Here is a 16,636-nt window from a genome sequence, read left to right as displayed (position 1 = left end):
TTGGGAAACCCGCAGTTGGCAAGGGATGACTGTATACCATCTCAATTTCCATTGCCATAGAAACAATCTGCTTTTAATCTGGACAGTGACTTATTTCCTTAAGGGTGGGGAAAGATGTGGCAAAAATAGCAGCAAAACGCTGGGTTGCAGGGGTGTCACTATAATTGAGTGGATGGGTTCAAAGAACCCGGGGGCCCTGCAGCTCCTGAGGGTCACCCAGCTGCACCCCTCCCTATTTTCTTCATTATCTCCTTCACTCTAAGGGGCCACCAGGCAAAGGAGCAAACACAGGCCCCATCTTCCCTAGGTACACCCCTGCTGGGTTGGCATACTGTTCTCTCCTGGAAAGTAAGGTCCACAAAGGAGGGATGGGAAATCGGGTCTAGTCAAGCCAGGGTCAGAAGCCAGGAGATCAGGTCAACGCAAAAGCAGGGCAAGGAACAGGCTACAAGCTTAGGCAATGATGTTGCTGAAGCAAGCACTGAGCCTTTTTCAAGGGAAGTGAATCCTGGCCATGACCCCTGGTCTGGAGTGTGGCAGTCTTAAAGCGGCCACACCTTATTCCTCTGTCGCTGGCTGCGGCATGGCTGATGCATGGTTGCAGCTTCTCCCTCTGAGCTGGAGGAAGAGGGCAAGAGTGCATCCTCAGGACGCAGGGGAGGTTCCAGAGCTACAGGGTCCACCCCAGTTCTGGAGCAGAGTAGGGATGTGCACAAAACCACGGCGGGGGTCTCCCTTTAAGAGTGGGGGGAGGTTGCACTTACTCCTCCCACCGTTTCCCCCTCCACCAGCATCGTTTTTTCAAGCAGCCCATCAGGGCGGCAGCGTATCTCCCTGCTGCCCCGTTGCCCTCCTTTCCCGGATATGACTGGAAGTTGCTGAAGTGCCTGTGCAGGCGCATGAGCAACTTTTGGTCATATCTGGGAAAGGAGGGCAACAGCACAGCAAGGAGGTATGCTGCCACCCTGATGGGCTGCTTGAAAAACCGACACCGGTGGGGGGAAAGTGGTGGGAGGGGTAAGTGCAACTCCCCTTGCTCTTAAAGGGAGACCCCTGCCGCCTTCAAACCAGCAGAACCACTGGTTCTTTGAACCGGTTTGGAGGCCCATAAAGAGCCTCAGAACCTGTTCCGTGCATATCCCTTGAGCAGAGTACTCCCATGTCCTGCTTCTTCAGCCAGGTCTTCGGAATCTATGTAAGGCTCGAGGTCTGTCTTGGCTGAAGCAGGGTCAAGCTTGGGGTCTGTGTCAGATAAGGTGTGGTCAGGTTCAGGGTCCATCAGGCTCGTGGATCATGACACACAGCTATTGGGAGGATGTGCAAGCATCAGGAGATGGTAGTTCCACTCAGGGTTTCTCCCATGGGTCTTAGTGGAACTACCATCCCCAGACACCCACACATCCTCCCAGGCTGCCCTGCTGCATTACTCTCTGCCCACCCTTCGAAGCTCCCAAGAATCGCTGCACTGCCCATCCACCCCTATGCCACTGCTGGGTGGACAGTTAAAAGGCCCCTACCACCATCACACTACCCGGGGCACTTGCCCTCATTCTGCTGCCTGCTGGCAATGGGGGCAGGGATCTCTGATGTCAGAAATCCGATTTTACTGACATGCACAATCCTAGGTGGGAGCCACACATGACATGACTGTGTAACTCATTTCCATTTATTCCTAGAAGGTAAGATGGACAATTCATCAACTTTACTATGAGGGAAACAGGATTTTGCTGAAGCAAAATAGACCTGGTCAATGATCACTGCCAGCCATGTGATATTTTATTATTTATTTGGATTTTACATCACAATTCAATGACTCAAGGCATGGTTATTTTCTATGGACAATAAATTGTATCCAAGACCAAATGCTCAACAAATAATAAACACTCCTTTTTTAGTATGGCGGATAAATCTGTCATGCCTTGCTAAAAAAAAACCACCAGCCAGTGTCATGCTTCTAGTAGAGATGTATGCCCAGTTAGCTGTAGCTGGTGTATGTGTGGTGGGGAAGCATTTGTGCCTGAAGTCATATTTTATATCAAATGTTATACCTACACTAATTGAGAGTGTTAACCACCCTGACTATAATTCTCTCCTCCTGCTTTTCTGAACATTTTCTGTGCAAGATATTAACTGCCGCTAAGTAGTATTAGCACATCTATTTCGAAGAAGAATGTTCAAAGAGCATGCCTCCAAACATTTCCTCAGTCATTAAAAGGGGTGGATTGATATTTGCTGCTGTAAATTTCCTTCTGGAAAGCCCCCACCCCACCCCATTTCACGATGCAGTGCTGCTTTAGGATGTCTGATAAATCTGTCAAGCCTACCTTTAAAATGTCACCCACTGAGGTGAATCTCACAATCTGTGAGACTCACCGGAGGGGGTTCTGTGGGGAGAGCGGGCTTGGCTTGATCCAGGCTGCAGCCCTGGATGCCCCGCACAAGCACACAGGGCATCCTGGAGAGACCCCCAGGGCCAGGAGGCTTTTTTCAACCCCATAGCCTTAATAAAACAAGATTATAGCTGGTGCATAGGGGAATACACATGTAGACGCTTGTGAATATGGGGATTTGAAGGCATGGCGATGTAGCCAGCAGGCAAGATTGCAGTTCTCCCCGCCACAGGTTCCTTTTTAAACTTCTTAGACAGGGTTCTTCAATGGGACACATTACTGCAGGGCAATTCCATTGTTTAAATAATCTACACCATTTACAGCTGGTGACATTCCATACAAGGAAGTAGTTCGTGCAACATATATGTTTAATTAACTTTGCTGTGCTGTCAGTCACTGTGCTGTCAGTCACTATGCCAGGTCGAACACCATTGAAATATATGTCCAACTTGTGAATAATATAAAACATAAAGTTTACCCTTTGATGTGTGCTTTGTTTAGTTTAAATACCTGCAATGGGGGTGGAGGGGAGGGAATAGGAATCAACATTGCAGGAAGATGTGTGAATAAATCATCTTTTCTTTGCTGCCTCCAATGAAAACCACGAGCTAGAACTCCTTCAAATATAAAACTTCTCTTTCCAATGGTTGGTTTGGGCTTTGTGCATGGGTTGGAACCATAAAAGATTATAAGGCTGACATTATACTGGCACCATACATACCTATTTCTTAGCTGCCCAATTTAGTCTGTTGCTTCTTTTTCTGATCACAGGAAGCTGGTCTGTTACTTCCTATACTGATGCCTTATCAGTAGGATCAGGTTCTCACCTCAGAGACTTTGCCCTGGGAATCATCCCTCCCCCTTCAGCATTTCTCTGGGTTTCACTCTTGGCGACCTCAACCTTTTTTCTCTTTTCAGTTTTTTCTTTCTTCCATGCACCAGCTCTCCCTGGTGAATCCCTAATCCCCAGGCAACCTCCAGCTGTTAACTCCCAACTGTCCCCTTTTTCTTTCTCTTTAACAGTAACTTCACTGGCCTAGTTGAAGCCTCACCTTTAGCAACCCTCTATGGGGGTTTGGGGGAAAGGTAAAAAAAATTGTTAAGTGTTAAAATTAAAAATTGCTGGCTTGCCCATTTCTTTTGTGGGTTGAGTGATAGGTAGCACCCATCATGCCCTACCACCCAACCCACTTTGATGTCCTTTGGAGCTGCTCATGGGGAACAATGGGGTGTTTCAAGTTTCCCCATTGTTCCCTATGGCCATAACACACTCGAAACGTTTCAAGTTTGTTTAGTTGAAACAGCCAGTTTGGCTGCTGTTTCAATGAAACATTTCAGCCCTTTGCGTTTCATTTCAAGCTCAAAACAGAACATAAAACCTGTTTTGTGCACAGCCCTACTAAAAAGCACAACATCCTTATCCCTGCAGATAGTGTGAGGAGCTTTTAAACTGAAGATGGACTGTCCATTACTAAAGCATAATTCACATCTCTCTTCTATGTAATAAAATTACATTTTATTCTCTTTATTCTCTCTTCTATGCAATAAAATTTTGTTTTACCAGGATATGCTCCACTTTAAAAGTACATTCCTGATACCTTCCATGACCACCTCTCCAATATAGTATTTGAATTACACTTTAGGTTTTTCTTTTCAATTAATTGATATGCAGTTAGGAATTACTGTAATTGCACTGATCCAGACTCCCTCTGGATCAGCAAGGCATGCAACTCCTTTGAGGTTTACCCTGCCACTAAAATGTTTCTTTCCTGTATACAAAGCCTTTTCCCCGATGTTTAATTTTTTTCCATTTCCCTCAGTTCTTACAAGAACTACTCCACATTAATGTTTCTCCCGTACTTCCAAAATAGTTCTTTCAAAAACAACCTCCTGGCTCATCCAGATGTTGCCACCATAAGGTGATTAACCCTTTGTCTCCACATTGTGGACCTGATGAAGATATCTCCCTACCCCTGAAGCTGTTGTGTGTCCCAGGAAGGAGGATTTCACTAGTGCCAAGGGCAGGAAGACATCTTCCCTTTCTGAGAAAATAAAAAGATGGGTCTTTAAAGCTCTCCTTCCCTGGAGGTGTTCAGGAGGGTCTCAAAGGCCATCTTTTTAGCCAGGCTTTTAATTATATCTAGTTTTTAATTTTAATTTTAATCTGGTTAATTTCTTATAATTCTTTGTGATTTTAATTGTTCTATTATGTGTTTTTTATTTTGATGTGAACCGCCCTGGGCCATTTTGAGAACACACACATGGACACACAGAGAGAATGCTGGGTGATCTCATAAGCTTACTTTCCTTAAGGAGAGTAGGCTAATACAGTCATCCCTTGAAAACCGCTAGGGTCCCGTTCTGGCAAAATCTCGCCGTTGGCAAATTTGTGGTTGATAGGGCATTGCATTCTATAGGAAACAGGGGGTTAGGGGAACCATGACTGCAAAAAGACCTAAAAATAAAGGGGGGAAATACCAAAAAAATGCTATAAATCACCAAAAAAAATAATAATCCTGTAATATCACTGAGTCACCAAGAAGAATGAGCAGACTGAAACTCTTGAAATTTTTGAATCCCCCCAAATTACTCGCAGGCATTTTAAATTGGCAAGTTTGGTTCGTGGTCATGATGTTATCCTCAACCAACAGCAATAAGAGGGACAAGTAAAAAGAGTTTGATATAGGCATCGGCATAAGTTTAAGCATGTTTCCCTTTTGTGACTTTTTAAAATAATTAGGTTTTTGCTAGGGAAGAGTGGATTGCTCACACAACTGGAATTAAGATGTGAGAAACAAATATATGAATATACAAATAACACAAATATATGGAAGATGGCCATGACTTTACTACTTATGAAAACTGACCTGCAATTGAATTAGCTGTTAACCCTCAGCATCCCTTCCAGTCCTCAGTAAGGATATTCTCTCTAAAGATTTTTGTTACACAATCAAGTTTTGTTGCAATTTTTGTTGCAATAACAGTTCCTTGTTTTCATTACACTTTGAATGAGAGGGGTTTTTGTGGTTTTTTTACTACCCCTCAGGGGCTGAAATGTTCCACAGCAATGTGGAAATAAGCCTGATTAATAGCAGTGATGGTGAAACAAATCAGCTCCCCAAAATTAGAGGGAGGGAGGGTATTACTTTTGTTGCATAATCGTAAAAGCTGTTAATGTTTTGTTTCAACACTTAAGGAAAAGACAAAAGAGAGGCCTGCACAAACTGAGGATGGCCTACAAAGAGCTACAAGGTAAAACCAAGAGAGCCTTCAAGTACCTCCAGGGGCACAAAAGTCGCAGCTTGGAAATATACATTATTTGAGGGTTGGTTTGTTTTTTAATGGATTAAGATAATTAATGCTCTTACAAATTAGCTTTAAAAGCATGGACATCGTAGTTCAGCCAGGACTTAACTTGTGTGCCGTGTAAGCAGCGGAGAAGTTTCAATTCCCACCAATTATGCTCAGATAGATGTTTAGGTCCAGGCACTCACATTTTGCCCGGATCTTTCACTCTAGTCCGCTTGCTCTGCAGGTAAGAGGGGTCATACTGACCATGTGGGATCAAAAATGTTTAATTAGAATTTGATTACATATAATTGACATACATCCGTTCCTTCCATGGGCATTTAACATAAGCCTTCTGAAGAGCAAGCCTCTAGCATCTTCCAAACTATTCTAATTAGAAAAAAAAAGCAAACATTGCAATTAAAACAAAACATGAAGCTTAACTGAAGGAACTAGAAATAAAACGTAGCAACTCAGCTGTTTAGGGTCGATAAATATGAAAAACAAACACAAACAAACATCAGATCCTCATGATGTATCTCCAGTGCAAGGCTATTTGACCCCGAGAGGCACATACACTGTCCTGGCCTCACCACATAGAGCTTTAAGAGGGTCAGAGGCAGCTGCTCATTAAAACTCTCTTAGCCTTGTAGGTCATGACTAAAAAACCCCACCACCTTCCCAACATCCCCCCACTTCCTCTTCCCACCCACACACCCAACCTGACTTTCTTAGGCTACAAGTATTTCTTCCAGCTTCCTCCGCACAGCCAGGCCTCATACTCCCTCTTCTCATCCACCACAGCTTCCAGCTGACAGAAAGAAGGAATGGAAAGATGAAGTGCCGCTTACATGACCAGATATTCCTCCATTGTGGGTCTTTTGGGAAGACGAGGCAAAGGCTGACTGATAGCAAAGCCTCAAGCACAACAAATTTATTTTCATAATATAAACAACACAACCACTACTCTTAAATCTATATTCTAGGCTTAGTCCCAGCAAAGGGATAAACTGGGAGAGGATTTGCACTGCTTCATTAGTTCCAATATTCCCACTCAGGAATATTAATTTCTGATTCTTGCTCATTCAAAGCCTTCAGCATTTTCTTCTGGATGGAAGTTCCATATAGTGTCACCTGGTCCCTTGTTTTGTAGCTATCTACCTCATTGGAGACATAGGACTCCTGGATCTCCCCTGACAATGGCTTGTCTGCCAATCCTAAACATATGCCACACTGTGCCCTGGATTTTGGACCAGCTTTGGGCAGCAGGGGTAGGAATGATATCTCTGCTCTCTTTTTCTGATCATGCCTTGGAGACCACTTCTTTCCACAGCTGCTGTTTTTGAGGAAGACAGTGTTAGCCACAATGTCAGATGGTGTCTGGAGACTGGGCACACTGGAGTTCAGTTTGGCCAGAGACTCAGCATGGGGTGTGGGACTTCCATACAGTCCTTGAAATCGCTTTTTCTGGATGTGCCTTGGAGACAACATCTTCTCATAGTTGTTGTTTTTGAGGGAGACAGTGTTAGCCACAATGTCAGATGGTGTGTGGAGACGAGGCACACTGGAGATCATTTTGGCCAAAGACTCAGAGTGGGGTGTGGGGCCCCCACACAATCCTTGCAACTTCTTTTTAAGCAAGTTGAATTTTACATTTTTGTGGGATGTAGATTCCCTGCGAAGCTCCTTGAGTCCAGCTCCGGGAGGTCTGGGAAGAGGCTGAAAGTGGTTGGCATCTCCCCATGGGGTGGCAGAAGATGGGGAGAGGCATGTCTCCAGCAGATTTAATGTTTTGTCTTCTGCTGAGGAAGAGGACCAAGTGCTGTTCAAGGATGACAGGGAATCCAAGGAAGTGCTTGACAGACTGGGCAGGATTCTGTTGGGTAGAAGAATCATAGGTCAGAGGTGGAAGGAAGGAGCTTTACTTTCCAATGGATGCAAATTTCTATACTCCAGCTTTGGGAGAGCGTAGCAGAGGCTGGAGGGAATAACTCCATGGGACTTCCTTGCCACTTCACAAGGACAGGCAGACTCGGGAAATCTGGTGAGAACTGCCCTCGCCTCCATCATCTGACAAACAAGAAAACAGAATTCTGCTTCTGCCTCATTAGTTCTGTGGCCAGTCCCATGATAAATTTTAGATGGTAATCTCTTTGGGAATGGGGTTTGTTTTTTTGTGTTGTGTAAATGTGTACATGAATAGTGCTGTACAAATAATATATAATTAAATAATACTTGCTTTTCATCCTTGAGACCCCACACAGAGCTTAATGTGTTTAGTCTTAAAACAAAGAGAAAAACACCTTTAAATGATGCTGATGTCAACAATGACCCCACTCTATTATGATGAAACCTTTCACGGAGGCTTGCAAAACAACTACAGTACTTTCCTGGTTGCCTGTGATGAATCTGGATTAACCCTCAGGTAGGGATGTGCGAATTGGTTTGAATTTGAACCAGGGTGGTTCGATGGTTTGAATTCAAACCAAACCAGCCATCAGGTTCAAGCTGCAGGTTCTAATTCGAACCAAACTGGGGGTGGTTTGATTCAAAACAGTTCTAACCGGTTTGAACCTCCGAAAGTGGGTGGGGTGGTAGCTGGCACCCATGGGTACCGTCCACCCAAACCCCAAAGCAATCGGACACTCGTACAATTTTTTAAATGAATTTTTGAAATTTATTTTTATTTTTCTCTCATAGGGTATAATGGGACTTGAACCAGCCCATTATTCCCTATTGTGGAGGACCCTTGGGTGCCAACAACCACCCAAACCCTGAAGCAATCGGACACTCCTACGATTTTTTATGAATATTTGAAATATTTTCAATTATTTTTCTCATAGGGTATAATGGGATCCAAACCAGCCAATTATCCCCTATTATGGAGCACCTAGGGGCACAAAAGTTGGGTAGTTAGTAGACTCCCAGGGGTGCTTACCACCCACAAAACCACAAGGCAATCAGACACTCATCCGATTATTGGTGAATTTTAAAGTTATTTTGGAATTCCTCATAGGGAATAATGAGGATTGCAGCAAATGTATAGCTTCGTGTCAGGTAGAAAGGGGTGTCCAAGACTGGAGTGTGGTGGGTGGTAGTGCCCAAGGGGCGGGGGGCAGGAAGATATCAGAATTATTTGAAAGGAATTGGGCAAAGGGCTGATTTTTAAGTGATTGTGGAAGTTTACGCGACTTTAAGGTTTTTCTCCATAAAGAAGCATGGAGGTGTCAGCAAATGTATAGCTTCACGTCGGGGGCAAAGGGGTGGCCTAGAGTAGAGTGTGGTGGGTGGTAGTGCCCAAGGGGGGCAAGGAAGCTATCAGAATTATTTGAAAGGAATTGGGCAAAGGGCTGATTTTTAAGTGATTGTTGAAGTTTATGTGTCTTTAAGGTTAGCAATGAGAATGGATTCATGGTTTGTCATTGAAAATCTTACATGCTACCCAAGAATTTACAGTCAGAACACTTCAGAAACAACAAAACCCAGTACCCCATGGGTTAGCAACCCTCTGTGCACTACACCACCACTTACTCTGGGCCACCCCAGCACCCCACAAGTGGCTTTAAAATTTTTCTCCATAGGGAAGAATGGAGGTTTCAGCAGCTCCATAATTGCACTTGGGGGGTGCTGGGGTGGCCCAGAGTGAGGGTGCCGACCATCCCCATGGGTTGCTAACCCATGGGGTACTGGGTTTTGTTGTTTCTGAAGTGTTCTGAGTGTACATTCTTTGGTAGCATATAAGATTTTCAATGACAAACCATGAATCCACTCCCATTGCTAACCTTAAAGACACATAAACTTCAAAAATCACTTAAAAATCAGCCCTTTGCCCAATTCCTTTCAAATAACTCTGATAACTTTCTTGCCCCCCTTGGGCACTACCACCCACGTGAAGCTATACATTTGCTGCAATCCTCATTATTCCCTATGAGGAATTCCAAAATAATTTTAAAATTCACCAATAATCGGAGGAGTGTCCGATTGCTTTGGGGTTTGGGTAGCAGGTACCCATGGGTGCCAGATACCACCCCACCCACTTTTGGAGGTTTGAACTGGTCCAAACCAGTTCAAACCGGTCTGAAATGGTTCATATTTGAACCAAACCAGGGGAGGTTCAAGCAAAACCAAAACCTAACCACCCCCTCCTGGTTCAAACCCAGTTTGAATTCGAACCGAACCAGGCAAGCCGGTTTTGTGCACATCCCTACCCTCAGGCAATCAGGCTGGGGAGTATCACACAAGTCTACCCCTGGGGAGGTGGGTTGACTGTGGTCTTCTTTGATTCAGGTGCCCTCTCCACTGGTGTACACTGCCTAGGGACATACATATCAGGTGGCATATAAATAAATCATCACCCAATTTGGGGTTTGTATTTCTGATGCTGGATTGCTGGGACAGAATCAAGATACTGTTGATGGACTGTCCGCCTCGCAGCCCACCAACTGGAGTTTTCTCAAGCATGACGTTGGAGCCCCCCGTCACACCCTGCTTTTTTAATGTGGGAAGCATGCCTTGCTTTTGTCTCTGGGACAGCCAAAAGGCGGACCAAACAATGGCAGACAAAATGCATATGTGGTGTCATCTCCCCCTCCCCCCCCCACACATCCATGGGGAACAGAGAGTCTAAGACTGGAGCTACTGGACAGTGGCTCCCTGTGGGTGCAATGGAAGATGGCAGTGGGTATGACTTACTTCCTCCTCCATTGGTATCTGGCATTCTCTTTTTTCCCAAAGAATCTCAAGATTGCTGCAAATAAGAGACAAGAAGCCATGTGAGCTGACTTAGGAAAGCTGAGACCCCAAGTGTCCTCCATACACCCCACTGCCAGGGCCTCTAATATTAAACAAATGGCTGCTCACCAGTCCATATCTCCTGGATCTTCATCCAGCTGTTCCTGGAGCCATGAGCCTGTTGCACCAAAGAAAAAAGGAGAAGGCATTGAGCCGGTGAGGCTCCAATGCAGGGGCAGCAGGTACAGAGCCAGCCTCTTTTTCTTCGTGGTCAGATGTCAGCCTCTGCCCCCAACCGGGCAGCAGGCTCTCCCACCTCCACATTCTTCCAAGCACCACCCTTTAACTCCCAGACTCCACTCCTCATTCTGAAAATCTGTGTCTCAGGGGACCTGGCAACCCTAGTAAATGGGTCTGTGGTCTAATCCAGAAAGGCTGCTCTTAGATTCACAACACGGCACTAATGGATGGACTCAATTCACCCTACTTGGAGGTGGAAGTTACAAGCCAACCATGGTGGGGCCAAAATGGGGGTCATCTGCTGAAACCTGCCTCTTACCCATAAGGCTTTAGCAGTCCAGAAGAAGACCCAGAAATTAATGGAATGTGCCAAGAGCTGCAGCAGCTCCAATGCACTGTCACTCCAGACTATGTCCTCTAGGAACATGATGCTGCCTGTGGCCGAATGAGCAAGAGCTTCTCTGGCAGTTTCTGGGCTCAGCCTGGACTCCCCTCCTGAAGTCACTCCTGCATCATAAATGCCTTTTGTGACCCAGCCTTGTTTAGCCCTTGAGAGGGAGGGGTCCTCTGTGAACACAGGTAAGACCTCACAATGATGGAGGTACATCACCCGCAAATAAACATCTCCACATGGGGGATGGAAACGAAACAGACACACCCACACACACCTCTAAAAAAAATCATGCCTTTCCTGAAGCTGAGGCATAACCCAGGCAGAATGGGAACATTACACCACAGATTAGAAGTAGCATTCTCCTGTGGTTGGAATAAATTGTGCAGATTAAGCAAATTCACCTGCACTTGTGTATCTTTGATCTTATTTATTCATTATATTTCCAGGTGCAGTGTGGAAATTGGGGATAAAAGTCCATGTCTTGATCCTTGAAGTGCTTCTCTAGCAGGTCTGGAGCCAGACAAAGCCTCAGTATAAACTCACTCTGCTTTCATGGGCTGTACTATGGGATCTGACCTGATAGAATACTGCTTCATACAAAACAAAACTGTGATTATGTATTTGAAGAGATGGTAGAGAGAGAATGGGAAACATCCAGGCAGTGGGAGACATCCTCTTTCTAGCAGTGAGATACCCCACTCCAACAATGACAGTGGGAGACATCCAGGCCCTTCCAGTGGAAGAGGGTCTCACCAGGTTTTGGTGGTTCTTCTTCTGACCCATAGTTCAACCAATCAATAGATTCCTGATGGCACTGGTGAGAAATCCCCAGGATTGAAGATTATTCTGTTGAATGCCAAGTTGGTTAAGCGGCAACCACTGCTCTCCAAGATTTAGGATGCTGAAAGATTTAAGACATGCTGAAGGGGCATGTGGCTACTGGAATGTGTTAGAAACCTGGCCAACCAGTACTGGGAGAATGCATGTCTCCCAGATCTGCCCACTAGAGTTCTCTCTACAGCAGCAAACTAGACTTGGGGTGGGTGGGGGGGTCACAGTGCTCTGAACTGTGATTCAGTGATTCTGAACCCCCTAGCAAGTGTCCCATCCAGTAATTGTCCATTTCGAGTTTTCTGATTATGGGTGGCTGGGAGAGAATCAAGTTACTGTTGATGTACCATCCACTTTGCTGCCCCCTTCATTTATTCTTCAACGAGGGGAAGAAGAGCATCCATTGTGACTTGTCTGCAAGGCACTTTGTGGATAAAATACTGTTGCCTTGCTTGACCTTGCAAGGATCGCCCAACTTCACCAGCATCTCAGTGGAGGGGGGAAAGTAACAATGCCTATAAAAGAAAGGGGAAGGAAATGCTTGTTTAAGTAAAGAAGTACCAGAATGCTCATTTTCTCACTTTCCTTATCAAGCAGTTAAATTCAGAATTCATGAGTCACTCTACAGAACTTGCCAGGATTTGCCCCTCCCTACTCTGGCTTCAGAACCTTCCAAGGGCAAAATCCTCATGTTAGTTAATCTTATTTTGTGATTATGGGGACTTCAGAGCCCAACAAATTGGGAAATACTGGATGGATTTTTTTCCAAAATCACATACCATTATGCTTCAGTGTATACTTGAATTTCTTAAAAAATTGAAAGTTAAATTTAAAAGTATATGATGGTTATCCAATAGCAAATAACCCTATAATGGTAGAATGTTGAAATGACTTCTTATCTTTACCATATTGGAGCTATCATGCCAGTATAATCTGGAGTGAGCAGCATATGCCTCTTCATTTACAAGGTTGTAATTTCATGTGTCTGGCCTGTCAACAAAATAGTTCAATTTTACCATGCATAATATATGAACTTTTTCAAGCTGTAAAAAGGTTTCATAAATATATCATTCCCGATTCTGGTGCCTGGCAACAAAACCTGAGTGATGTATCCTCTTTTTTCATTTTGGATGCTGCAGCTACTTCTATACCTATCATTAAAGCAGAGAGTTTTTAACTTCCTGTCTGTGTAATTCTCTGCTTTTCACCACAGCATCAGAAATCCTGATGGCTTTCCTACAACTTGACTAAAGCAGATGTCTTTGAACTCTGGAATAAAAGAGATGGGCAAGCTCCCTAAGCTCGCCCTGTTTTAAGTCAGAAAAGATCTTGAGTTGTTGTTTTTTAAAAAAGAGCCAGAAAAGCATGTATCATTTTATCCAAGCTACAATGGGTTGCTAAGAAATATCTTTTCCCCATTTTTGCCAACCTACGCATCCCCACAAGCCCTCTCCCCACTGGACTCTGACTCCCCCAAACAACCCCTGTGCAACAAAGAGGGGGAGGAAAAGGGAAACATTTTAAAACCTCTATCATCAGAACTATGAAAGAATACAAGTCCCAAGGGCCCCCTTTCCCTCTGCATGCTGCACATCAGGGCAATCGGGGAGAGAGAAAACAGGTTTTTTTTTCTTTTTTACTCATTGAATCAACATTGAATCCACTCTCATTTGCTACCAGAGGATCTACTCTCAGAACACCTCAGAAACAACAAAAACCAGCGCCCCATGGGCTTGTGGGTTTGGGGGTGGTTAGCACCCTATGTGCACTACAACACCACTCACTCTGGGCCACCCTCATGCCCCTCAAGTGGAGTTATGTGGCTGCTGAAGTTCCCCATTATTCCCTATGGTGGGGGGAAAGGTTCAAGATACGCAAACTTCAGAAAGCCACAAAGACGTGCCAATTTCAAGAATTCTTTAAAAATCACCCCTTTGCCCAATTCCTTTTGAAATCTGGGTGGTAGCTTCCTTGCACCCATTGGGCACTACCACACACCACAACCCACTCTGGGCCACCCTGGTTCCACTCCCCTGGGGAGTTATAACTAAGGCTGCTGAAATCCCCATTATTCCCTATGGGGAAAAGTTTAAGGATGCACCAACTTCAAAAATTCTTTTAAAATCACCCCTTTGTCCGATTTCTTTGAAATTTGGGTAGTAGCTTCCACCCATTGTGCACTACCAGACACCCCAGGCTTTTGGCCCTGGGACCCTTTTTTGATCTGAATCAATTCAGATTTGGATTTGGAAAATCTGGAAAATCAGGGGTGATTTGGGGCAGCCAGATTTGTACCCAAAACAAGTCGGGGGTGTTTCAATTTAGATACAAATCAAAACAAAATGATCAATTTGTGCACACCCCTACTTCGTACCACTACTGCTATTAATTCTCTCTCCACCAGACTAGTAAGTCAAGGGAAAGAGGGAATATGCTTGGGCAGGAGGCAGGGGAGGGCTTTTGGGAATTGGGAAGCTGGCAGGGATGGGGGGAGAAATGCTGGTGAACATTTCTGAGCTAAGGTTCATGTAAGAGCTTCAGAGACTTAAGAAGCTTGCATCTCTTTTGAAGTGAATGTGAAGAGTCCCAGAGCCTGAGCTTAGAGATGTTTCTTGGCATCTCTACTAAATACTGGGAACAATATCAATTGTTCAAGACTACTGATGGCTAGCAGTCATCAAGACTGTTACCTCCAGGTTCAGGGGCAGTACACTTCTGAATTCCAGTTACAAAGAAGCAATGGCAGGAGAGTGGGCATGCCCATCTCCTGCTTCTGGTCTTCTCAAGGTGTCTACAGTGGGAAACAAAATGGTGTACTAGGTAGGCCTTGTGGCTGATCCAGTAAGACTCTTCATATGTTCATATGTTGTTCTTGTTGTCTGTCTTGATCCAGTTGCTGAATATACTCTTGTCTTGTTTTGATTCCGTTGACATGAAAATCCAATGTCTTCTGATCCCTTAAAAATATTTATTTTTATTTATTTATTTATTTATTAGATATCTAATATTTATGAGAGTGAGAGAGAGGGGGGGGACTTGGTTTCATTGACTAACTCATTTAATGATGGGGTTATTGAAGTTGCTAGGGTAATAATTTCTGTTGAGCTAGATTCTTGCAATTTGAAAGTATAATCCAAGACACCCCCAATTATTAAAAATAAATTAAAACCTGATAGCTATACAAATCTCCAAAATGAGACCTGTGCTTTACCCCCAAATAGTAAGGTACTTTCCAGCCCACCCAAAACTGAAAGTGAGCACACATCTAGCTGGTCACAGTGGTTACTAGTCTGAATGAGATAAATTTGTGCATATCTCCATCAAAATGTGCGCTTCCCAAATAACTAACATACTTTCAGGACACCCAGAATTCTGAAATGTAGTCCTCATTTTCACTATGACATAGATGACTAGAAAAAGCTGGAAATAGGACTTCTATGCACTTAAAAGTCAACATGTGGGCCATGAAGTTTACCTCACAATAGAAGCCAACATTCCAGCCAGAGCAAACCACGCCACACATCAGATAGCATCTTGGGTTCTGGGAGTTCCATTGTTCTCCAGGATTGGATTTGGAGAGGGGACACTTCCAGTAGCTGCTAGGGGTGTGCACAAAACTGGAGCTTCCAGTTTGGATCAAATTCGGACTGGATTCAAGCCAACCCAGCCTGGCTTGGTTTTGGCCCAGTCAAGCCGGACCCAGTTTGAGTTTAAACCGAGCCGGCTAAACCAGCTCCAAGCTATACTGGTAAAGGGGAATTCAGTGAGGATTATCAGTATGGGGCAGGGGTCTTTCCTACATAAAGAGGGGTGGGAAGGGAGGAAAAATGTACATACAAGTATGAGCCGCAATGGGGGGCAGCAGCTCGTCCCCACCCTGTCAGCCTCCCCCTGAGTAGCCTGGGCCGGTTCAGGCCTGGTTTGGTTCCAGTTTGGGCCTCTGTGCATGCACGGAGGCCATTTTAGTGACTTCCAGACCTGCCTGAGGCCTGAACCAGGTCCAAACCAGGCCCCGGCTACTCAGAGGGAGGCTGGCGGGGGTAGGGGGAAACCCCACCAGCCCCTGCTGCCACAGTTCATACTTGGTAAGTACATTTTTATTCTCCTCCCATGCCCTCTATATGTAGGAAAGCCCCCCTGCCCCTGCCTGTGCTGGTATGGGGGAATCCTCACAAGATTCCCCTTTACCTATATAGCTCTGAGCTGGTTGAGTTCGAACCAGGCCCAGTTCGATTCGAACTCACACTGGTCAAGGATGTTCTGGTTCGACCCCAAACCTACAGTATCAAGCCTGGCTCAAACCAAGCTGGCTCACACACCCCTAGTAGCAGCCAGGGACATGCACCATTGCTTGCAGAATGCACACTTTATTTACTAGTATACAAATAATGCTAATAACCCAGCGTTTGGACTGTGCAAGGAAAAAACTGTTTAATCATACCATTTTCAATATTAAGCCCTGCATTCATTTTCTAACTCTTTTGTTGCTTCATTTATTTTTTCATTTGTTTTAATAACACATTCCTTGTCACATGCCGTATTTCTGTTTGAATCTCTTCGGGGAGCGAGTTCCCCATTCTGGGGGCAAGAGTTAGGACTTGCACAGAACTGTTTAAGTTAGTTAGTTAGTTAGTTATAAGTTTATTCGGTCATTGACCAGCAAACATTTACAATAAACCAATAAACCTGTTTAATGCACCATTCTAGGAGAGCCAAACCAGTTCCATCAACTGGCGTTTGAGCTGGTTCAGAGGGTGTGGGG

General features: G+C 44.7%; 1 protein-coding gene across 1 annotated transcript; it reads right to left on the bottom strand.

The window, feature by feature from the left end:
* Positions 1-6,596: 6,596 nt before the first annotated feature.
* On the bottom strand, positions 6,597-11,256 carry LOC128331758 (uncharacterized). The gene is made up of 5 exons (XM_053265624.1): positions 10,969-11,256; positions 10,539-10,587; positions 10,371-10,425; positions 7,918-7,959; positions 6,597-7,554 (listed from the first exon to the last, which is right to left on the bottom strand). Exons 1-5 carry the CDS (start codon positions 11,254-11,256, stop codon positions 6,714-6,716), a joined length of 1,275 nt encoding a protein of 424 aa, XP_053121599.1. The 3' UTR covers positions 6,597-6,713.
* Between the last annotated feature and the right edge of the window lie 5,380 nt (positions 11,257-16,636).

The sequence above is a fragment of the Hemicordylus capensis genome, chromosome 1, assembly GCF_027244095.1.
Source record: "Hemicordylus capensis ecotype Gifberg chromosome 1, rHemCap1.1.pri, whole genome shotgun sequence".
Lineage (NCBI taxonomy): Eukaryota > Metazoa > Chordata > Lepidosauria > Squamata > Cordylidae > Hemicordylus > Hemicordylus capensis.
This window is presented reverse-complemented; position numbering and strand designations above follow the sequence as displayed.